This window comes from Spodoptera frugiperda, chromosome 27 (assembly GCF_023101765.2).
Source record: "Spodoptera frugiperda isolate SF20-4 chromosome 27, AGI-APGP_CSIRO_Sfru_2.0, whole genome shotgun sequence".
Classification (NCBI taxonomy): Eukaryota; Metazoa; Arthropoda; class Insecta; order Lepidoptera; family Noctuidae; genus Spodoptera; species Spodoptera frugiperda.
In genome coordinates this window covers 5576705-5603524 of record NC_064238.1, presented here as the reverse complement: position 1 = coordinate 5603524, position 26820 = coordinate 5576705, and the positions used below count along the sequence as shown (strand labels likewise).

Below are 26820 nucleotides of genomic sequence, written 5' to 3'. Positions count from 1 at the left end.
AATGAATTCTGGAAATATACTTTCTCGATAGTAATATTGTTTGACTTACCTCAAGGTATGTGCCCGAGTCATCAGATCCGGCGGAATCGAAGGAGCGACTGCGTGCTCCGGGCTGCGGTACTGACAGCAGTACACTGGCGCCCGAGCCTCGCACAGCCTCCAATTGGATCTCATCGAACGATGCCGACCGGACCTGCCAAAATGAAGTGATGAGGTGATACTCGCATTTACTCTAAATGGATTTTAAGGTTGTATTCCCGAGAGTAAAGTGTTACAATTTTCGAAATTCTCAATAAAAATAAATTAATTATTTTTCCTCATTTTCTACCGTTCTAACAAACATAAATATATAATTATAATTGAACAAATGCACCACGCTTACCTGTTTCGGTACCTCGAGGCTACTTTGCGTCTTCATGTCGGCGGGTGTGGGCGTGCGTGATCGTTTGAATGTGGTGCGCAGGCGCTGCATGGCGGTCGGGGCGGGCTGCGCGCGCGCTCTTCATGTCGCGGGCCCGCCCCGCCGCCCTCGCCTGCAACCCGCCGCAACGCGCTATCACCACCTCTACACATCATACTACTAGTTAAAAACCATAAAAATATCATATCATAATATTATATGCCCCAGTGATAAAACATGTCACTCAAAAATAAAAATAGCGTTATAAACTTTCGATACACGAAAAATTCCAAATAATTATTTGAAGATATTTATTATCCTTCTATAAATACTCCGTAGCTTATCATAATTCCAATTAAAATAAGTCAAATTCCAGAGCCTAAGGTACGCAGGTGGATGGTAAAATAATTGCGAACTTCAAATAGGTACATCGTATACAGAATCAAAAGGATCAGATTTTCAACATAAGCAGGATTATACTCAGTAGAGCACGACAAAGCGAAAGCTTACAAATACTAAAATAACTTGTTTTCAATATTTGTAATAAAGAAATATGGCCACCTATTTAGATTTATTCAACGTATGGTGCTGTGCGTCTCAAATCCCAAGAAAAATGTATTCTTGTTTATCCGAGGAACTTACTGGATACTCTTCTAGATATTTTACAATACTGTTTACAGGCTTACCTGATGCATCAAACTATGTTTCCTCTCAACGGATTTTCTTTATTGAATAATATTTTCCTACAGATTTTGTAAAAGAAATAGACTGAAACGTTTGAAACAGAATTAAGGCGCACTATTTACTGTATACGAGCTGGTGTGTAATAAAGTAAACCTCGTTAGCTGATTATGTTAGTAGTCCTAAAACGGAGACCTATTGACGCAGTATGAGACCACGTACTGACCATTCCAAATGCTCCAATTAGTTGAACAGTTTCACTCGTGACCAAGCAAACAATGTCGTCCAATCCTACATTAGCAGGCAGGCAGCCGGCTCCAGGGCATTGGTGCGAGATGAGATAACGTCGCGGAAATTCTAAAGCACCATTGTATATCCCCATGGCGGTTTTATACAGAGCCGCACAATTAGATTCCGTCGCTAGATTACATCAAAACCTGTTTGTTTATCACAAACACAGACGAATCAAATCAAAAGCTTATAGTACCTATAGATTCCTACATACCTGGTACATTGGTATATGTATAGGGTTATATCAATTTTCGCAGTGGATTAATTCAGTAGCCAGAGTGATGCCTATCGAATGGCATTCAATCTGAATTGTTCTCAATACGGAGTGCGCCGCGTCTTTCAATTTGAATCGCATTGAGGACTCGTCACCGTCACGTGTACTGTTCGAATTGAATAGCGATTTGAATCTAATCATTTAAATACTTATACCCTCATCTATCTTACATTGACGGGATCGAAATTAAAACGGGCAATATTTATGTTTGAACTCCGTTAAAGAAATAAAAGCATGAAATCGAGCGAACTTTTCCAATATTCACGATATTGTTCTCATTGTGCGTATCCTTGTCCTTTTGTTGGTATAAAACAATGTATTGTGAGTCGGTACAATGGAAACTTTATAAAAACAAATATTTTGGTAACCTTTCGAACAAAAATAATTGATTGCTGAAAGAATATAAATTAATGTTCAGTTCAGTTTGAGTTTTATGAACTCAGAACTATTAAATTGTGTGTGATAAATATTAGATTGAGTTAATAACAAAAGTGTATGACTATTTTTAGTTAATCTAAATGACACTATTAATGGTACACACCGTCACTTTATACTCATCCAGATTCTTCATGAACCACATAAGAAGCTAAACAAAAAATAGGTAGATGCGTAACCACGTGAAAAGGTCCGTTTATCTAAAAGCTAAATGAGTTGACATTAATTCGGCAAAATAAATTATCCACCTCTAAATAAATAACAAGGGCACGCTAATGGAAACAACCACAAAAGAGAGTTCTCATCTGTCCGTTAAATGCTACTCTGTGGTCGACAATTAATTGTATGGTACTAAATGACACTATAGATATACCTCTGTGCATAGGTCCGCTATACACACTATATACAAGGTGCATTGGTCCTTCGCTACTACTATTTTAAGTCTACATTAAGGTTTCTGTTTGACTCCCGAGTTTGGCTAAATGTAACAGTGATATGCGAATTTCAAAATTCGCAATAGCAATGTAGAGCCCGGAATTATAGCGAAGGGCGTCCATATTAGATTATGCGATTAGCAATATAATTGTCAATAAGTGGATGTTACCTAACTACATGTATACATATGAATAGGTATCTTAATATGCATCTTAACATAAGATAGATATATTAAGTACTATAATATTTGAAACAGATACCTAAATACTGAGTATTTATTAAAAAAAGTGTATAATACTCAGTATTTATCCATTTCAAGTATTTATCGCAAAAAATCGCCCATCCCTAATCTCAACCCACATGCCGAAAATAAACAGTTAAAAGCCGTGACGTGATATCATGTTAGGTAAGTTTAAAAGTAACTTCAGAATATTGAACATTCGAAACTTCTAACATGTACCTACGAGTATATTCGAAAGGATTTTCATAAATCTCTGCGTCTAACAAACGATAATGAAAACGTAAATCAGGAAATGCCAGAATTTCCTTGATGAAGGTTTGATAAAGGTTCCTTCAATAATAAAGTATTGCTTCGCATTCAGATTATTTGGGGAAACATTACGTAACTAATATGTGGATTTGTACACGACATCTGCATAATATGTGTACTTATGAAATTATAATATTCAAGCCAAATTACATTTATACTTTTATATTTAAAACATTTGTTTTTTATTCTCTTTGAACGTACAGTCAATTTTACTTGTAGTGCTTGCACCTATTCTTATACCTTGCTCATTAGAGGAAAATCGATTGTCATTTTGTTACCAATAATAATATTAAAATCACACCACTCGCTGACACGACATGAAGCAGGTAATCTGTATACATACCTGTGTTTGTGCCCTTGCCATTATTGATAGATTTAAAAAATATATTAGGGTTGTAAATCCCTGTAACCACTAAGATATAAAAGCTACCCATCGAGTTTGCAATCACATCCACAAATCATCAGTGTGATAACGTTCTGAAATCCGCAAATCCGCTTAAAGCCACGCGTTGTACAGTGTACAGTAACCGAATCATTGTCGTCATCATACACATTGATGGATACACAAATGTTCTAACACATATAAGATTAGCTCTTTACATATCGCCTTTACTACTCATTACAACACTGTTAAAAAATCCATCAACTTTGATACCTCTATTACATGGAACTTTTGACATATAACTGGAAAAATGTGCATTAATATTTGCAGCTCTGCCTATCTCGCAGAGAATAAAAAGCGTGTGTTTTATATTATTGTCTTTGTTTACATTCAGAAAAAGTATACAAATTTCGTACCACTATATATTTTATGTATTACTTCATATTTTCATAAGCTATTATACATTCATGAGTAACATCCGACTCGGTTTACAGAAACAGCGCCTACCGCACTGCTCACATCGTAACCTACAATGCGCATAATGCCACGAACTTTATAGCAGGCGCTGTGACGCATGTTTAGTCAAGTTGAAATATGTGAGACTTACGTGCTTATCCGTTGTGATAATAGCAGCCGGAGGCGACAGGGAAAAATATATTAAACGTGCCGACCGTGGTCTCCGAGAAATATCGGTAAAATTGATTTGAAAAAGCTTATTTCCTTCCCTTTCTCGTATATAAGTACATAAACATGGCTCATATACGTTTATTTTAGTATTTATTTCACCCTACCTATACTCGTTTTAGACAGTAGTTAGTAAAGTTCTTTTAGAACAAACTTAACAGCCGAAAAACCGTAATCCAGTCAGAACTTAATCGAAAGCTCAAAAGCAGAAATGTACGTAAACGACGACTTTCAAGTATCGTAACTACACTATAGACGTTTATTAGAACTAAGAATATATCCCACATAATAGCAAAATCAAGTCACACCTTACATCGGATTTAAAAGACGTTAATGTTACCTCTTTAATCGGCTAATTTCTCTCGTTGTCACCACCAACTTAACGATAATTAGCGACGCAATTGTCCCAGACGACCACTTCTCTTTTATCTTTCACGTGAAATGGCTTACTAACCTCTGGTAGAACTACTCTCTGTAATTTTATTTGTAAAGAGTGTCAATGACGTTAGTTTTACCCTCGGCAATAAGAGCATGTCTTTTATTCCTTGAAGGGGTGATTAATATACATTCTTGTACTCTAAGATACCTACATAAAACAATTAACATAATGTTCTTTTCAACTAAGTTACGATGAGAAGAAATAATTGATTGCTTTCAAGAGTCGTTCAGGGATATTTTTATTTGTATAAGTACTTATATTCTTCTTAGACGAAGAGCCAAGCACTAGGTACCTAGAATAAATAACATGGTAGGCTAAAAGTAAGCTTCTTACACCGTACACACAACTGTGTAATAACAGACATTATATTATGTAATAGTAGAGTTAGAATAGCAAAGCCTTGCCCCTCGGCGTTGGCTCTAATAGTTAGTTAGCTCACCTCCCTAGGGATGATCCTGTGATGTTATTTATGTGTGTAATTATGCATAGGCGTGCATACGTAACAGGACGGTAACTTAATGTCTTACGAGCTCCGAAATACCTCACAACCTCACTATTAATTACGTTGTAAATATAGTTAAGTAGATAGAATTAACTTGGTAAAAAAACCCTTATAAATTAGATCGAAGTATCACCTCCTAAATTACATAATCGTTACATACATATTGTTTTTTGTCTACCTACCAATGCAGTGTTTTTCATTAAGCACCTATAATAATCCGCCAGGAATCCGTAATCTCAATACTTTGATTAGGGAATAGGATTAAACGTTCTTAACGTATAATCTGGTTAATCCTTTAACAAATTAACAGAAAGGCACTCTTTAAATTATGTTTTCCAATATTAAAACCTAATTTCAATACCCATGAAAGAAAGGCAGTAAAGCAAGCTTTAAAAAGTAAATTTTTAATTTTTGGGCGAGTTCTACTTTCCAACAGTTGTAAAAACACATGTACTATGTATATTTAAATAGATGAACCCATTTCCCGAGACCAAAGTAAATATACTTTGAAAATAAAAACAAAAAGGAAAATATACACAAAAAGTAGGTACTTTTTATAGGCTAGCAACGGTACGTTTGTTTGCATTTTATTAAGGTAATTTAATTTTACCTTCAAAATTCAGAAGGTTGTCTTAAACAGGCATATGAAAGACAAACTTGTTGTCGGACAACAATGTTTTACAGAAAAAAACTTATTGCTTTTTTGTCTTATTCTTTATTTCTTTTGCCAATTCCTAAACCTGCTGCCGACAGTTCTATAGAGTAGGTTTATTTCTAATTTACATCAATTTCCATTAAAGTTTTCAGAAATTAATATACAAGAGCATTCATCATCATCGTCAATCCGTAACAGACAGACAGACCGCGTTCGGTGCTCTGATTAGTTGGTTTATTCGAGCGGGTCAATCAGAGCGCCGAAAGAGCTCTTGTTTCGATTACTTAAAACGTAAAGCAAACTCGTACTAAGTCTATAAACCTATGAGCGTTCTCTCTTTAATCTTATATGTACAAGGTAATATATCTTCCCAACAACACTAAATAAATATCTTTGTTTATGAGGAAAAATATATCATGAATGCCGTGCAGATAGATCATGATCTGACTGTTTCTGTGGCCTACGATGGGATCGCTTACATAAATGTTCTTTTCATCGTTGTCTGTTATAAATTCAAAATGGAGAGTACTTATCAATTCTAAACGAAAAGCTGATTTTACTTTGAACGAAAACATCTCGAAAATTGTTAAGTAATTGGCAGGACTTACCTACAGATATTCGAGTTTGTAAGTACTTACGTAAAAAGTATGCCAGATGCAAATGTCTGTCTAACTTTTGAAGTCGAGAAACTTTCTCGCTTCCAATAAAGACAAAATGGTTGAAATGCTACATCGAGCTAATATACTGAATTCTTTCAATGTCGAAGGAAAAAGTTATCGACGCCCCTTGAGTTACTCTTTCCTTGTGTGAGCTCAATATAACGGATTTTTACTTTTTCACCTTCTTTTGGACGATGTTCGTAAATAATGAGAGTAATATACGATGCTGGAGGATATGTGATAAGGTCGGAGTAAATCCCAGATGACATACGGAAGGATTTTGCTTGAGTAATCACAAAGGCAAAGGATGAAATTCATTTATAATTCAGCAAAGAGGTAATTAGACCATGTTCAATAAGTATGCACGTATTGTTTTCTAAATGATGACGACAAGATGTAACGGACTTTCCATGAACTACTTTCGATAGATGAAATACACGACAAAAATGCAAATGATATAAATTATTTAGTTACTGAACTAAATATCATACAGTAACTCGAACTCGAAAGTAACATCATCAAAGCAAAAACCAATGACAAGTACTAAGAAAAAAAAGTATTAAGAAAATGTATCGTATTGGAAAAGTACATCCAGTGGTAGCGAAGAGATATCGTTTTCGAAGAACTGACATGCCCTGGGGCGGAGTTAAGAGGGGAGAAGTAGGCGAGTGACAGCTTGAGACCCTCAGCCATTCTCCATCAATATGTAGACGTTTCCAACGCTTTTATGTCCGTGGCAGTATCAAGAAATAATATTATCATGTGAAACTCTCCAATAACTTAGGAAATCGATTTTGCGATGTAAAGTATACTCGTAACGTAGCGTACATCTAGCTATATGTATAAATATAATATCATAAAGTGATTAACATTCCATATTATCATGTTCTTTAACCTTGGATACATGCACCTAAACTATAATACAAGATTTAAAATACATTAGTAATAATAAAAAAAGACAGAGGCATCACAACTTTGGCGTGACTTGGTCAGTTATCATTACTTATCACCTGAGTCTTTTTCAGAGAATTCTACACCCATGTACTATCCAGCAGAAAAAAATAAAAACTCGATAGCCTTCTTATCGCTCCCTTAGGAATGAAAAACTCTTACGTAGAATTCATTTGACATGGAAGGGCGAAATAGCCTGTCGAACTTTTACTAACTAAAATCATGAGTACGCTGTGGGAACCCTTAACGATACCTACATAGATCAACAAAGCAAGGTATATAACGTAGTAACTTTCAAACAATTTTAATATACTTCTACAGTTTTCTAGAGAACATTATTTCAGTAAAGTAAACACGTCGCGTCGGTCGTAAGTCGCGTGCCATCATACGATTAATTTAACATGTACTTTTTTATGCATGACACGTAATAATTAAATACGGTAAAGTCCCAACCACCATCACAATATGGCTGCTGCTTAATTGATACCTGCATTCATAAATTATTTGTTATATTTAGGAGTCACACTAGACAGGTAAGTGGTACCTACATTGTTCTGGAGCCCTACAAAGGACTAGTTTTACTTCGAACTCGTCACCTTACCTGAAAGGAGTGTACTTAACATTTTAAATATTCATATCTACTAACTCCTTCGGACAATAGAACACGTGGTATTATTTTTTAACTCTTGAAAGATAAATAGGTTCCAGCTCGTAACCTGCCAGTTATGTAACATCGTCGTTATTTTCTAATTAATTTAAACTGACTATTAGTTTAAACTGATAAACCAGACTTCAACTGATAGGTACCAATCGTCTTTATAATGTTAATCAATGTATTTTATATCCACCGTCTATCGTATTGCAGAACTTAATCCTTCATAAACACATTTCGTCATAATCATAATGATATAATGGTTATTCCCCTTACTAAATTTACAACTAAAATAAAATTATTTGGCAAATTCCATACTTATCTATTTACGTATCACTTACGTAATAACAAAAGTATCGCCAATAGCTGTAATAATATATTGATGTTATGACAATAAGACTGTTGTATGAGCAGAAAAATACAAAACGACATCAATAATAACCCGAGGCTAGTAAACAATTCTAAATACAAACATAATAGATAATGTTTACTTCGAAAGTAAATATTTACGTTGTAACCGTAATAAACATTTTCAACTTTTAGTTATAGGAAAAGACATTAAGGTTAAGAAAAAACATCTTCATGTACAAACTAGTTGTTTACCGCCAATGCTGTTTGCCCCTTTTTTCTGGGGGGAAAATCATTGGCTTCTCCCGCCTTGGAAAAGGCAAGAGGGAGAGTCATACTCTTACTGACCAAAAACCACCCCGTTCCTACTCCTGCTTTTCGAGCCGCAGCCCCGGTAAACCAGCTAGGTAGTTCGCAGCTCAAGGCTGTTTGCCCCTAATATCTTATTTTCACTTTCGTAATGGCAAACACAGGTCACTTTGTCTAATAATTGAAAAGAAGGGAAAAAAATGCAAATCCAACAGCTTAGTGACATCGAAAGATCAGCACAAATCAAATCTTTAGCATTGTTATTAGGTAGCTTAAACCCCATTTCGTAGCACTTCAGAAGTTAAATTTAAATGCAACTGCTGCATATAAGTTCAGGGGTTAACTATTGAGGGTATCTATGCCCAGAAGAGAATCGAAACAGACAAGTGATGATGATGATGATGAAAATATCCTGGATTCATTTCCACAAACAATATACAGGCAGATATCATACGCAACTGCCTACAATTTCACCAAAAATAAAGTATAATGTTGTTTAATTTTATGGAAAAATAAATCAGATTTACAAGCGATGAACGTTAAAAGCAACGGAGAAAGTCTTTTCGGAAGCAAACGTCATGAGATTCGTGAATTTTAATGGGCGAATGATTCCTATTTCCTTTAGCTTATTACGGATTTCTCGTTTCCAAATGTACATTTACATTCGAAGCGTGATTTTTTAAAGTGAAAAATTAAGTAAAAAAAATTGTATAAATATTCAACGTTCTCCGCACGAATACGTTGACAAATTGTTCTTTGCTGCAGAATTGCTGTGGACCGTTTATTATATGTATGTATTTTTTTTAATTTATTTAATAGAAGCTCAACGCGGGTGCTGTTGTAATTTGTTGCATTAACATATGACGGGTAAGAAAGAAAATGCTTTCATAAATTACGCTCCTTTTTAATGAAATTGTGGCATTATGTTAATAATGTTTTATGAGTTTTTTGCCTGAACCAACAAGTTACTAAGTTCGTTGCTACCTATATATTTTTTTAAATGGTTTCCACCCATAATTACCTATTAACCTAACTTCAAACTAATTATTTAGGTGTGTTATTATGAAAATGTGTTTTAACTCGTTATACATACAGTACAAAACTCTACAAATATTATAACGATCGTAATAAATATAATTGGGTATAAACGCTTGAGAATAATTGTTAGTGTATCAAATCATTTTCATATGACTAATTTGTATAATATACTAACTACGTCTTGACATTTTGTTTATTTATTCTACGGCCATACGGCCAAGTAAAACATGACCTTAATCTATTACTAATTAAATTAAATTTATTATTTTTATATCATCTAGACTAATAAATAAAAGTGCCTGTTTGTAATATTGAAATAACTGCTTATTACTATATGCATATAAATACATACGATACATAAACCAAAATATATTTTCTTCAATTTTTGTATCTGTTTTTTGTCTACTTATTTGTTCTGGCTAATCTCTGAAATGGATGGTCCGATTTCGGCTTGTATTGGAAGTTAATGTACTAAGGAGTGTAACTTATGCTACTTTTACTTCAGATTTTTTTAATTTTAGAAAAAAATCACACGCCTAAATTCTGTCTAGAAAGTCATTATTCTATGCGGACGAAGTCGCGATCAACAGCTAGTAATAAAATATAAAAAAAAAATATCTATTTTCTTTTCCATATCTACACGTGTAAGTAGATACTTTTAATCAGCATCTCACAGCAACCAAGTAAACGTCTACTGCAGATACTTAGAAATAGAAACTTATTTATTTAAACAGCATCTCATTAATTAACTCGTGTAGAAGGAAGCTCGGAAGCTAATTACTTTACAAAGATCTGAAACATGAGAATATTTTTTTCCATATTTATACATTTTATAACAGTTCTTTACTTTGAAACTTAACAGGCATCAGGCAACTCTACAGTAATTTAAAAACCTGATATAATTAACCCTAACATCTAACTAAACCCAAAATCTCCTAACTATAGGTACGTGTCAATATAATTAATTAATTTGTCACTGCGTTGATTAGTTCACAGACTTTTAACCTGTTTGAAATAATTAAAAACACACACCAAACATAATATACCTTAAAATTCTATTCAATATTTCAAACTCGGAATACGCCATAATACATTTTGTCGCCCCGGGCATCGAGATCCGAATCGCGTGTTCACCAGTCGCGCTTAAAACAGCCTCATCAACGGGGTATCGAAATAAACAAACAGTGAATAGATAACATCGAATAATGCAGATCCCATTATTCCGTATTTACTTACATCCTTCCCAAACGTAATTGGTTCTGTAAATGAGTGTAATGTAAATTAATAATTTATTACCCAGCGATACGATAAAGGCGCGTTAAGGGTTTGTGCAGACGAGGGACTTTTGTCCGTTGAAAATTAATTTAAAGATCTGGTTGGCCAGAAAAACTAGTATACACACCAATCAAAAACGTAACTGCATCTCAAGATCAAGTCTGCAGGTCGTCTTTGTAAATGATATGATAAAGTTAGTAAAGTTTGTTGAGATTTTCATTGATGAAAAAGTAACCCGTCTGCACAGGTCTGAAGGCTGCAGCTCTTGAGTGATGGGCCTACAACGTAATTGGCTCAATACCCGCCGGGAATTTACGTGTGGCATAAAGAATGTTTCCCAATTAATGCCATTACAAACAACCGTTATTCCCGAATGAAAACATGTATATTTTACAATACTTCGATACAAAATATGGTATAATATGGAAGCTTATTGCCATGAATCGGTATAATTCCAGATTCAATTGGGAAATTGTGAAAATCAAGAGCAGATGTTGCTTGACAGTCGCACTTGCGACCATTCGACCAATTGCAATGAAGCAGTAAATTCAACGGAGTTACGTTATATTCGATATTGTCTTTCTATATATAACATTGTATATATAGGGTACATTATGTTATCTATTTCCATTGTTTGTTGCCTGTTCAAGTATATGATGCAAAATTTAATAGCTTGGTTATTCACAGCGTACGAAAACGGTCCATTGTAACTCTGAAACAGTACACAATACATGTACGGAGCATCAATTGAACAAACCTGCTTCCCCAGTAACAGCTCATTTAGTATTCATGCCTCGTTTTGAATTTTAATAAACACACCCTAAAACGTTCCTAATAAAACATCTTATTTGTGGTTTGATTTTTTGTCCCTTGGTACCTACTTATAAAGCAAAACGAAGAAGCATAACAATACGTGATCGCAATGCTTTTTTATATTTCAAATAAATTATGCGATTTAATATTAAAAACGTAAATAAACAAAAAATATGATTCATAAATAACTAGATATTAATCATTTCAATAAAAAAAATGAAAATAAGATGCATGACGTAACAAGTGATGTCGTCACCATTAAAATGCACGAACTGGAGAAAACAAGACATCCCCATTAAACGTGCTCTCTTCAAAATCTACCTATACATCTGTTTGTAAGTTTGAAAACGAAGAGATAATAGAAGAAGGTACGTAAGTATATTTTAAATATTCCTGCATATCTGAATGTTGCATAAAGAAACATCTACAACAATCAGTTAATATTAATACTCAACATAGCCAATTTATAAACAAGATTAAAAAATAAACCTTAGTAGAAACTGCCTCGTTCCTTCGGCCTGTAGATGCAAATGCGATCGCGTTCGGTCTCCGCTTGCAGAACCGAGTAAAGTATTATTGGATTTTCGCAATTCACAATAGTCGAGAGGGTGGAGAGTCTGGTTTCAGTTCCGTGAATCTCAATGGGCTTGCCTTTTATTGCATGGTAACAATTGACGAAAATCGAATGAAAGAACTTCTGAAAAAAAATCACTGCACATAGGAGCGCCTCGTTAGATTAGAATTCCTTACTAAAAGGGCTGGAAAACGGACTTATTTAAAACGTAACAATTGATGACCACATAAATGCGTGTAACACAAATTCTGAAAGAATAACTTAATAAAAGGTAAGGCGTTTAATCCTGCAATAGCTCAGTACTTTGTAGCCAATCGAATTGAAATACAAAGTCGACAGATGTCATTCAAATTCACGCGTGCGTGTTCCCGTGTTGCTTTCAAACACGTTTACGCCATTCCTCAATTTGATTAGTGTCTATCGAAGATGAAAACTTCTCCCTGGGACTCTTAGAAGTAATGGAGGTATAGTAACGTAAACTCTTTTGTGATAAAGTTAACTCTTTTTGCGTGCTTTGGTACGATCGAAAACCGAGTCTTGATTTGATTCCTTGGCTAAATTACGTTTGGTGTTTCGCAAAAGGCTATCCTTAATGGTTCGAAGAATAGTGTACTGTGTACACATTTCTGCCTAGGTACTTATGTGCTATTTCTGATGCTTTTGTATATGAATAAATTATAATAACCTTTAACCGACGAACATGCAGGAAAAGATAGAAGACTGTTGACGAAGTGAAAGAGGTATGTAAGAATCGTAGCAATTTTTTTTTTTTTCTTTCTTTAAAAAACATTGCCCCACACTAGCTCCTGTGTCGTGGGTGCGTTTACAAACATACAAGTTCACATGCACATGACACCCAGACCCGAAACAACAATTTGTAGATCACACAAAGAGTTGCTCCGTGCGGGAATCGAACCTACACGTTGCACGGCAGCCAGTTGCCCAGCCACCGCGCTAACCGTGCAGTCAAAAATTTGCATTGTCTCTGCCTACCCCAATGGGAGACAGGCGTAAGGTTATGTATGTATGTAACAATGTCGTTAATGCGACCAACCTATTTTGTGTTACGTGCATAATACATGCTTAATACCTTTAAGTCTCAAAGTCATAACACTTAAACTATTACAAATTCATTTAATCCATATTACATTAACATCTAAGTAGTAGTTAATTAACATAAACTAACTAATTGAACTAATAATTAATTATAAACCGCTTTGCATGAGCGTGGAGATTCATCAACTAGTGTTTGCCAGTGCACTCGCTAAATATTAGATCGCAGATTAGCCCGAGTTGAGGTCGCTATCCCGCACAAATGTCAGGTACATACTGTCACTGACTGGTGCAGTCACCTGGTACCACAGGTGACAGTGCGGGCACGTGAATAAATAATGGCTACAGCACATCACTAGCGCTCACATTAGCTTATAACACCAACTCCAATGTTGGTACCACATTGGTTGCATTTGTTTTATTAATGTGTACAATCATTACTCTATGTTGGCAATTATTTACTTTGGTCAATACCTACTATTTTATTAGGCGGAAAATATTGGCCAAACCTAAAGAGATAGTAAATCCTCAAACATAAATCAAGATTAAAATAACACTTTGGGCTGTCACCTTAAAGTATTAAGAGTAACATTAAGTATTAAAGTACTTGCAAAATACGGTGTTTTAAAAGCTTTATTACGCAGGTAATATTTCGGCCCACGTTGTTATAAAATTAGCTAGAGGCAGCAGGATTTTAATGGAATAACTGATAGGTACATTACATAGCGTTTAAATTCTCACATCCTATGAAGGAACCACTAATTGGGGTTATTTACTACAATATTTGATATGATTTACACATATATAAACATAGATATGTGTAGAATATAACAAGTCGTTGAAGTTAAATATGTAAGAAGTAGAACGCGAAGTTGAGGTTTCGACTGAATAATATATAAGATGGATGAAACAGTTGGACGGACGTATGCATTGGTTGAAGACGGTCAGAAGCCACAACAAATAGTAGATAGATATTTATACTAAATATACGAATATTACAGGAACCGATGGTGTTAATGCAATTTTGTCAATATTCTAAATTCAATTCACTATCATAGCTTACAAGCGAATGCATCCAATTTTGGTTACATTAAAATTTACCCTAACGAGGCTATTCCGCTACCCTAGTAGTTTTTTAGTTTATAATTACCAATTTCGTAAACGGAGTGCGGTAATTAAATCAAATGCTCCACGTACGGCTAAAATTCGTGCAGAACTTTTTATCCTCGAACTTTTGCCGCGTCCATATCAGGCAAATGTCAGATAAAGATTGACCTATATTTAAATGTGAAGTTTTTTTTCAGTTTTCCACCCATTTCCATGTATGTCCAAAATAACCCAGTCATTTTGTGATCCTTTTTTCACCGTGCGCAAATATTTGATTGGTTCGCGAAATGAGAAAATAAATTGAGATCGCAGACATAAATGGACCTACATACAAAATTCAACATAAGGGTTTTACAATAACTTTTACAATATACATAAATGTGATCGATATAATTTCGGAAGAACATGTGAAAGCATAAACTATTCTGACATTAAATACACCTACTACAATGAGCATTTATCTATTTATATAACTTCGCTCTTGCAACAGGCAGGGTTGCTTGCTACAGGCGACAGTGACAAACATTTAGGACACTTAATTTATTCGGGCACATCTCTATTCGATAGAGATCTTTGTATTCTACTCTTTCATTATTTTCACCCCTATCTCGTTAACTATATATTTTAAGAGACAATGAAATTTAAACAATATCGCCAAGTAATTTCGTCCAAAATAGAGATAAGACCAAACTAGAAATGTTTAAGAAATGCTATAAGGAAAGTCAGTAATTATCAAGAAAATAAATTATTTAATTTAAGATATAATAATGAGATAAATTATAAAATACCTAATTAAAAAATGGTTTTAAGATCATAATGCAAAATTAAAATAATATAAAGAATTTAATAAAGCCAGTATTGTACTGCTGTCGTGCTTTTTCCTACGATTCCGATCGAGCAAACGTACAATGGAGTGCGGTCTAATATAGTTTAAGATGAACAAATAGTGTGGAGCAAACATATAAGCGGCTGGTATGCCTTTGTATCGGCATTCTGGCGACCATTGTCTGCAGCGAGCTCCGCATGCCAGTCCTCGTCAAAACCGAACAGCTTCACTATGTATTTATATACCGTATTAAATATAACGACATACATATGTAAATCTATAGATTAATACAGTTAATAATTTCTTTTCATGTACTCCCAAAGTTCAAAGATTTCCACAATCCTCGATGTCTCCGTCTATAAAATAATAGAAATAATTAACGACGTCGAAATCAAATCAACGCCAGCGGAGGTGAACTTCATATTAATTCCCGTTGATCTTTTATAATCCGGCAAATTAATTTTGTTACTGTTAAATCTAATGAACCTCAATTCATTGGAGAGGAAGTCTATTCTATTTTCTTTAGGATTTGTAATAAAATATTTTACAGAAGTTGGAAAATGTGGAATTGTTTAAATATATATTCTCTGGATTAAAGTAAACAAGTATGTATAACACCCGTTGGCACCATACGTGTGAAGAAGTCGGATGAAGTTTTCATGTACCGGGAGGACCAAAATGTGTCCCTTTTGTGCCATCTGCTGAGGGGAAAAGAAAAATCTAACCAGATGCTACACTTGGTAATTTTTACAAGGACAAAGTTATGTCCTGCAACACACTCAATCCATAATATAGTATAGATATTCTCACTTGTAATACTGATTAAACAACCAGGATACGATAAGTAGTTCACAAGTCTGCAAGTCTTGCATCACTAAGTACATTAGCGGTTTCCTGATTTACTTGAAGATTCCTCGTATAGGGAGTATTTGCGTCACGATCTGCGGATACGAACTACAGATACAGATCTCACACTCGACTTGGGAGCTAAATACGGATATCACGTCACTTGCCATATAACAATTGACCTGGAAGCAATAAATAAGTGGACGTAAATGTTATTGGAACACATTTTTATTTATATCTCAATGAAAACTTTGATAAGTTTATCAATAAAACGTTTCTTGATCTCTATTTGAATACATCAAAGCAATGGTTGACTTAGAGATAAAACGGCAAACAACCGTTTAATTAGACTTAACCAAGTGTATTACTAGCGCCAACATCAGCACACCTTAATTAAAAGCTGCACTGAATGACATTAACACAAACGTGCAGCACAATATACTAAAAACGATGTCAATATCCAGAATTCCGATGACCTAAATATTGACGTTCCTCTTTTAATGTTCAATCGATCGCTCATGAACAGAGATTAAGTAATCGTTACGATCATTGTGTATGATGGCTATAACAATGAAATGTTCTGGCTAATCCCCAACACAATCACGACGTTTATGATGATAGCATACGCGAGATTACGATAACAACTGCTTGATATCGACGACAATGATAGCCAAAATTACGATAATGGAGACAAGTTAATCTATCCGATGCAAACAACTCTAAATACAGATAAACGAGGATAAAATATCAATTTTTAAAAAATGTCACATTATATGAATATTTGCATGATAAGAGATTACAAGAATTGATACAATATTTTTATCAGAACGACTGACATGTTATAACAAAATTTAAAGATTTTACTTCAAATCAATATCATTCACGTGTTTCTTATTATAGGCATCGATATCACGATTCATTCGTACAGAATTGCAACACTAGTCACATATAACAGTTGGTATTTGCGAGCGTACCTGAGTACGCTTCATAGTTGCAATTTTCCCTAGTATGATCTAGCTTTGTACCGGTACACACAAACAGCCAAAAGACTCATCGTGCACCACGGTCGTCGGCTGTCTCGTGCAACCGCGGCCGATCGCGTGCTGCTCGATGGAATGGAAAATGAAAAGCTCGCACAAAGAGTTCAAATGTGTATACAACCAAAAAGATATAAGCACTACAAGACACTACGAGCAGCACGTGAACGAGGAGTTTTCATTGTTCGAACACTTTTGATATTTCACACGAATTCTTTTATTGTACAACTGTATAGATATTGTTCGGGTAATAAAAACGAAACAAAGTCAGCTGTTTATTTTCCCGCCGTGATTTATAATCATCAACAAAAGAACATGACTAGTAGTATTTCTTTAAGAACACATGGACGCACTGATATAATGAATTCGTAGGTATGTGGCTATGTGTGTACCAACTGAAGTGGAATGATCGATTATACTACGAGCAAACACTGGATGAAATTAGATCAAGATAGAGTCACAGGAAACGATACGTGAGCCAACAACAGAGAGGTACTCGCGACCGTGTAGTGTGCTGGCAACAACTTATGTAAACAATCACAATTTGTTGAATAAACTATTTTCCTGAAACGGCTAAACAAATCAACATTTGGCCACACAGGTATACTACTAAATAACTATAGCAACCAGTATTAGCGTGTACAATGTACATCATTCTAAATTCGTACACGTACATGAACATTAGAATTTATATGAAAAAAGAACAAATCATTTCTTTATTGGCGAAATGTTACCTGCCGTGTTACACGATGTACTTTTTATTCACGTTGTATTATATTGTATCAATAATTCTATTTTGTTTTATCATCCCAATAGAATAACAATATGGTTCACACAAAGGGAGAATATTGTATTAGGCGGATAAAGAAGTTATGCCGAATATGTGCACGTAAAGATGAAAGATCGCATATCTTCATCAAAGCTCGCAACCACGGAGAGCGTAGGTACGTACCTACGCTACGTGCGCACAATAGATCAACGCAGGTTCTAAGAGAGCGTAGAACAACTTTTAATTAGACTCTTTAGTCACGCGACTTCTCCCGAGGTGCTACGACTTATCCTTAAACAAATGGCTGGAAACTTTGCCTCATTTTCTCTCCATCTTTATCAGAATACGTGTACCCGACTAATGGTTCCACATTCAGGCTAGGATCACATTGTGTAATCTCACCTGAACAAGTAATTTAATCTCATTACTTAAGTTTTTCTGCGTTATTGTTCGCTAATTTTTTGAACAAAATTGCACCAAATTTATGACACATTCTTTTACACTTTTTGCTAAGGATTTAATTAAACCCCTGCTGTGAGTTATTACTAGCTGTTTCTGATTTAACAAAGAACTAATTTAAGCCAACACATGCATGCTCTGCAAAAACTGTACTATACTTAAATACTGAATATTTTGACCAGGTTACAGGTTAGTAAACGAATGCGAATTTTATTTCGCATTGCAGTCAACCACTTCTTATTACACAAAAAATTCGCATAAATTAAATTCGTACTTCGAAAAATGTATACATTTTTAAACATGCTTCAAAGTGTTACAGGATTGCAGAGAAAATACATAAAAACGTGAACTTTCAAACAGGTTGTCTGGCCTTGCTATTAAAATTTAATACGCGGCTAATGAATATACGAACACTTGGCCGCTAGACTTAGTCGCTTCGTTGAATAGTTAATTCACGCTGGGTGAAGTCTGAAGGTGAATGAGCGTGACATATTCCCCTCGAATAAAATAATTAAGTACAGTGACGTGTAGTGCGCGCAGCCCTAGTTTACGTGGCTGCATACGTCGCCGATAAGCAAGCTATTGATTTTTCAATCCCCTATTTCCCTTAACTAACTCCATCCTACTTTTTGCCTCATAAAATTCAACGATTCCTGAGACGTTTCCACTTCAACCACTTACGGTGTTTTGATGTATTTTGAACACGCCAATGTTAGTAAATATTGAAACCTGTAGCTGTAAATGAGCTTTATACGCTCTATTTTCATACTTTCGTATTTTCCTTAATTGGCGTACTAACAAGTTAGTTTTTCTTACCAAAAATTTCGATTTAGCTTCTGAGTGTGAAACCTTGTAACGTGAGGATGATAAATAATTAACATTTTAGTTAGATATTTCTAATAGAAATAATCATTAAATCAATCTAAGTAACCAATCGTACAATAAGGATAATATTCACAAAATATGAGCGTAATTAGAACCATTAAATGAACCGACATCAATAAACAAATACTTTTTTACAATTGACTAAGCGCATATTTATCTGAAAGTGTCGAAGTCGTTAATGCCAGGTTGTGGGGCACAAAGAGATACGAGTTGCCTTTAAAGAAATATGTTTCACGAAATATTTCACCTTATTATTCGAGAACAAAAGAAAAACATCCTATAGGCAACGATTTTCCATATACTTATGTAAATTGAAAGCGGCTCTTTTCACTTGTATCGTACTGTATGCTGTAAGGAGGATGTGAAGGGAACTCTCATGAGGTAAAATACGAATTTAAAACAACACTACCAGGGTGTCATAATGCTTACGATGTTATATGTATACTAACATTTATCCTGCTCGCTGCTAACCCTCAACTAATATAGTGATTAAAAAAGTAAGTTCATTGTTCAATTTAACTTTGTGTCCTACCAATACTTTAAATTTTCTTACAAGTAGGTACGGAATAGAACTTAGACTAATTCCGGTGCCCGGGTGTCATCACTGCGAAGACCGCCCGGAGGACACGGTGGAACACACGGTTGCGGTCTGCCCTGCGTGGGCTGAGCACCGCCGTGCCCTCAGGGAAGTGATCGGCGACGGCGACCTCTCGCGTCCGGCTTTGGTTCAGACCATGGTGTGGAGCGAGGGGGACTGGGATGCCGTCTCCTCCTTCTGCGAAGCAGTTATGCTAGCTAAGGAGGAGGCGGGACGCGTGGGAGAACGAACTTCCTCACGCCCTAGCCGACGCAAAAGACACTCCGGGCGTCGGGGATCGCGTGACGATCTCCGGCCACCGTAAGTGCAGGTCTGCGGACGGCGAGCAAGGGTAGCTCGCCGCCCGACCAGAACCAGACCCGTGCGTGCGGCGCGTTGCGTTCCGCGCGCGCCTCAAAGAGCCATCAGACCACCACAGATGGGGCCCAGTAGGGCTGATGCTTAATCCGGAGCTGCGGACTACCTAGCGGGTTTACCGGGGCTCCGGCTCGACAAGCAGGAGTAGGAACAGGGTGGTTTTTAGTCAGTAAGAGTCTGACACTCCCTCTCGCTTTGCCCTGGCGAGAGAAGTCATTGGATGATTTTCCCCCAGAAAAAAAAAAGACTAATTCCGGTAAGACCGAGGGTAAAAGCTGTTAATATATTATATACTCAAGCAAGCACATAAAGTACACAGTGCAAATCTTATTCCGTACTTGATGTGCTAATGTATCTTTACATAATACGAAAACTATCCAAAGTTTCCCGTAGTTTGTTTTCATACTCTTGACTATGCATTATAAATGATGTTAGGCAGCGATTCGCCCGTAAAATTAATAAAGGTAAGTTTAGAAGTAGGTAAACACGCGCTGCTAGCGGCAGCATTATGCGAAGTAATGATTACGTGTTCACATACACATTCACAGCCATACATATACGTACATGCTGGTTGTTGACGTAAAGAGCTGCTCGTTTAAAAGCCGATGAGCACGATGTTTGGTCGGGAAGCTCCTGTATTTCCATTTTCCATCAGACTTATGTTCGCTTTACTACAACACACGTGCATCTCACTGACTTCAGCCTCATTTTACTTAGAAATTGGAAGGACGAGGGAATGCAGCGCATTTACACAGTGAATACGTAATACGGCAGCTGTACGTGCTAATGCATCAACGTAAATAAGATTGTTATTACTTACAAGCTCTCGACACACGTAACATTTTAGTTTTACATTGTTTCACCACAAAACACGGAGCAAAGTGATTTTGTTATGTTTGAAATATTATACTGGAATTATTTAGGGTTTATGTCCTCAAAACTGAAGTTCATACAATCAGTTGCTGTCCAACTGTCTGACCAGACCCCTTTTCATGTTCACGTTAGATGAATCTCTGTGCCCGGCAATAATAGAAATGAATAAATTATGGTTTAAAATGTTAAATGATGCAATGCTAAACATAGGTACTATTCCTTAAATAAAGGATATAGTTCACCATCAAAACTTCAAAGAAAACTACGAACAAACGATGTTAAGATCAAAAGGAAATAATGAGAACAGAACATTAAAACGATAAAAAAATAAACATGAAAATGTAAAAGCAAAAATCTGTGGTCACAAGTGCTACGGCGTAGCTGACACTGTGCTACGACCGCGTAGACACTACGTCTTTGATACATTTTCCAGACAGCTTTTTATAATAAATTCTATCTCATCAATTCGTGTTCATAAAATTATTTTTGAAAAATAAACAAGTCCAATTTATCATCTCTCTAAATCTGTCTGGATATTTACTCAAATACCTCATGTGTACCATTTAATACTTATTATGTTGAACGGTCCGAATTTGTATAAACCACATTCTAATTGACGAAGGGTCCCTACGTATTCAAGAGTTCTTTATTTATATTTTCGATACGTTCACTGAATCGATTTTCCTACATCTCTTTAAATAAATAAATCCGATTTAACATTTTATTGAATGAGTCACGTCACACGCACCAATACCAAACAGAATTCTATGAGACATTTTTGGAATAAAGATAGGTCATGAATAAATAAAACTTCTTAGATCGCGTGAAATAATACCTACTCGACGAAAATGTATAGTAATATGAAGACATTCTACTCTGTTCGTAGATACCATCGTAAATACAAAAGTAAGAACTATAACTTGATGCTTTTCTTTTTACTGCACATTGTAAAGTTGAAAATGTATTACGGCATGCAACTGCTTTCGGCTGCGTACAGAAAATAAAGATAAATTGTAGTGCAGAGTGGAGTGTTTACGAGAAACGTACCGAGTTTTAACGTAACATTTTTACTTTAGAACATTAACATCATAAAGAATAGTAAGTCTCGCGAGAACGTTATGTGCAATGATATACGCGAGTGGTGCGGGTAGCGCGAGCACACATTCATTTCAGCTCCCGAAGGTACGAATATAACGTGTGCACTTCGCTTTGAGAGATTGCGTGTAATTATTCACTTGTTATTAAAAAAATCCGCAAATTGCCTCGCCTTTATCATTCTGTAGGTACCTACATAAATATATTTTCTTACCTTTATTTTTTCTGTACATTTTCTTATAAAAAAGAATATCAATATCCTTTTCCAATTTAGAAACTGCATCTTTTATCTAACGCTTTATATGCTGGAGCTTCTCAAATATTGGTTCTGTTTACATATTTATGATACTGATTGTACATGCGTGGAGTGCGACGCTCTCACCTTACACGCAACACAAAAGGGATTCGTATTTATTATACAATAGTATTAAATATGCGCTGTGTGAGACTACACCCGCTGTATCGTATCTCAGACGGGTTTATGATATAGATCTCTTCTTTATGAAATGGAGAAACAACAATTGACGAGTGTTGTTCTTGGATCTAATTCTCTTACACATTTTTATAGTTTATTTATTTACATATTGTGAAGCAACTGAATAATAGACACCGAGTAGCTGACTTGTTCTAACCGAAACGATAATTCACAGCGCATGTAAATTATTTTTTCGAAACTTATTTAGTTATTTGGCAATAATTTTCTTCAACACCGAGACTTTACATCAGCATTACTCAGCACATGAACGTGGCTATATATTACAAATACCTATTCTAAAACATGGGCTTCTCTTGATAATAATATGCGATATTTAATTAGACAGTATGTTTAAAACTTGGAACATAGATTTCGCCGAAGAACATAAAACTTTCCAACTCGTAACATATTGAAGTTCAATTTATTTTATAATGAGCAGCGTTTATTGTACGCGTATTTAATTAACAGTTATCAATTAATGACAGATAACGCAGAAGGCAGTGGACCTGTTAATTTCACGGTTCGATCCCAAGTCTAATTACGTAACACTCTCGTATTCGCAGTGCCAATCATTTCGACAGTTAAACAAAGTTAATTGTGTTTGTCCAATGGTCGTGAGGGAACATTTTTAAAATATATGTTGCAGGGAATATTTCCGAAATGTAGAAACAAAAGGTTTATATTGAATTCACGTGTTTTGTAATAAGATCGGTTTTGCATTAGCCAGGTGGCCACGCTCGCAACACTGGCGTGATCTATAAACGAGAACCGTATATTTTTCCAACACGTTCGCATTGTTCCTCCTACAAAGGATTATATATGTGGCAGACATATGTTATCAGTCATTCACGTTTATTTAGTCTTTATGAATAGGATACAGATAATTAAATGAAGACCGACTCATTTATCACGTGCCGCGAGGCGTGACTGTCGGCTATATGGTGTCAAGTTCGATTCCTATATTGTTATAGGCAAAATATTAAAGAGTTTGGACTTTTTCAAAAGCAATGCAACGACACACCTTTTATCCCCGAAGGAGTAGGCAGAGGTGCACATTACGACACGTAGGTAATGTCGCTATACAGTGTACACCCACTTTTCACCATTTGTGCTATAAGCCTATGTACTGCCTACAGATATGATCACAAACAGATTAGCTCAAACTATAGTATCACTTAAAATAACATTTTATACATTATTACTTCCCACAACCCCATTTCATGTATCGATTATGTATAAATTTATTATTCCGATGTGTTCAGTAGTGGACACGAGCTTGTCGGTTTTCCAATCATAAATCTTAATAAAAATCTCCTTTTTAATATTTCTAAAAGCTTACCCGACCACCTTTTTTGTGATTTATGTATCTCTATCGTATTATACACCGTCAAATACGTGGAAAAATTATGGTACGTAAGTATATCTTTAAAATGTGTATTGTTTACTCATTATTCAGTTCAAAAGCAGGTACCTAAAAATTTATCGCATACTTGTGTAGACTCCAAACAATTCAATTAACGAACCAATGATTTATGTGAAAATCTCTTTGCAATGCATTGCAGTTTTAAACCAGTAACATAGATATCGTCCTATTTACATTATTTTTTCTTCACAAACCGAGATGAAAAACATGGTATAAACCACGATTTATATTCTTGATATGAAATGGAATATATTTATTTTAATTAGCGCGCAATAACTCCATGAAAGAACGTCTCTCTGCAATGAAATTAAAATCCTTGGCAAGCAATATTCATACATAGAGCCTTTAATTATAACAGGAAAATAATAAACTACAGACGTCATCTACACCTATCTCATTACAGAAATATTGAAAACGTGATAGTCATATTTATTATTTACGTACCTTCGCCATATCTAATATGTATGTGAATTTATCAATGATAACAATTAATCGAAAGATATCAATAATGCCACTAGATTTTTTAGATTATATCAAAACCTCAAACTTTTCCACAGATGTCATCATAATTAATTATAACTATAAGCCTATAGTACCTAATTTCAATAGATAGCTTTAGGCAGAATTTAGTTCAAAACATTTTCATAGGTAGCATTTCTGGACTCCATACTACTGCTAAATATCTTTTATATTATTCTTATACATTATTTGAACTTAAGTGCAAGTTATTTACGTATATTAACTGAGTTAAATAAAGTTAACACATTGTGTAATAAAAGATTTTTTGTAGAAATAAACTATAATCGCGAAACAGTAACATATGGACTAACAATAAATAAACCATAGAAAACGTAGTAACAACGTAGTATATATCTAAACCTAAATAAGAAAACATGATACTAAGTCAATAAACGAAAGAGAAATTAATTCTACAATATTTTACAAAACAGTAACGAACCACGAATATTTAATGATACAGTACTTAATTTTAAATATGAGCCGCGTCGACGGGCTACTGAAACTCAATATTTATTTTGGATCAAACGTTGTTAGAATCTACTTGTCTGTAAACAGAAACACGCTGTAACTTAATCCGAAAAGGGGTTTTTGTATCAATAGCAATTTGCATTCATATTTAATAGGTGTTATTGTAGGCCAGGCGAGTGGCAGAACAAAAAAAGAGATATTCACTCAATGATGGTAATGGGTACGTCAATGGATTCATTCAACCATAATCAACGTTGTTCGTTGCGCAAATCAACAATGTTTTTGTTGTATTCATAAATGAGTGTCCCGGTCTTGGTAAACTCGTTTGAACAAGAAAGACGGTGCAATCTGTATACCGCTGTGGCTTTAATTTAACAACAAAAACTTGAGACGAGGGATATAAGACGCCAATCTATCTTCTCTCTTAACTGACGCAGACAAAGAAAAGATGTATGACTCGGTGAAGTTTAAATGCGAATTTTCGTAGCGTCATCCCTTTTTTTGGGTTTCGTTTTGTAAACGGTTACTGAATTATCTGTACGTACTTTGTTCAAAATGTACCTCTATAATTAGGATTTTACTCCACTCTGTTATGATAAGGGCATCAATTTGTTACCGAACAAAGCAAAGGGAGTTGGTATAATTTGAATCTAACGAGCGCTTTTGATATGGTATTCATAGTCTGAAGTTGAATGAAATTGTTAACTCGTTCCACAATTGAGGTGGGATTAGTGCACACACTGTCGACCCGCCCCGCCTCCTCTCACAACTGTGACTTGGATACACCACTTTACATTTATAAGCGTAATCTTGAAGCCTGACATGAACACCTATATTTACACCTTGGGATACATCAATAAAAGCTATTATTTAATTGAACCGTAACCATTGGAGATCATTAGCTAAGTGTATACGGACAATATAATCAGCATGTATAAGTAAGTTTTCCGCATGACAATAACATTATCACTGATATAATTAGTCGACATGCGATAGCCGACTTATCGTTACCTATACAAGGAAATATCTGCATACAAATTATATGAATATTCTATAGGTACGTAATTGCCTAATGTACAGACATTCATTAACGAATATGTACAGGTGACATGGAATCTGATAGTTGTGTAAATCACCGTAAACTAACAAGATAACTACATATAAATTACACCTAATAACTAAACTAATAATGTCGAACATCAAAGGCTAACAAAGCCATCAAAAATGTACAGCACCTACTCAATCATTCAGGAAGCTAATTGATTCCATACGTTGGATTTTGGCTTCCACATTGTTCAAATAATTTGTTTAGCATCAATATTGCATTGAGCGAGTTCTAATTCTACATGAGAGATTGCTTATTGAATTGATTACGTGGCTCGCTCTCAATCCCTTTTATTTCGAACAATTTTGTTTCCAGGTGACAACTGAGGGTAATGTATTGTAAATTCAGTTGGTGTCCAAGTTACCTCATTAGAGCTTGGGAAGCGTAAGAGCATGGTGCTAAACAGCCATAGCGATGTGTCGAGAGCAAACAAGTCGTTTGACTCGTTTATGTCGGTTGTTTGCAGGCTCGTTATGTCCTGTCCTGTCTCAATTCGTGGCGAGACATTTCCAAGCCTTCTGAGCGGAAAACTCAGATTCTATTTTTGCCATTGCCGGGGCACTTTAACGTGAATGAAT

The 26820-nt window shown here is 35.3% G+C and overlaps 1 protein-coding gene across 15 annotated transcripts in view; it reads right to left on the bottom strand.

Annotated features, from left to right (window-relative positions):
• The window catches only part of LOC118263915 (eye-specific diacylglycerol kinase), a 148086-nt gene that overhangs the window by 110102 nt on the left and 11164 nt on the right, over nt 1-26820 (bottom strand). For all 15 annotated transcript variants that reach the window (XR_007707302.1, XR_007707303.1, XM_050705468.1 and 12 more), the window contains exons 2-3: nt 383-565; nt 50-193 (exon numbers count right to left, since the gene is read on the bottom strand). Coding sequence is in view for 13 of the 15 variants with exons in the window: in XM_050705468.1 (XP_050561425.1) it covers nt 50-193; nt 383-472 (234 nt within the window). In the remaining 2 variants the exon portion in view is untranslated. The remainder of the gene's footprint in view (nt 1-49; nt 194-382; nt 566-26820) is intronic.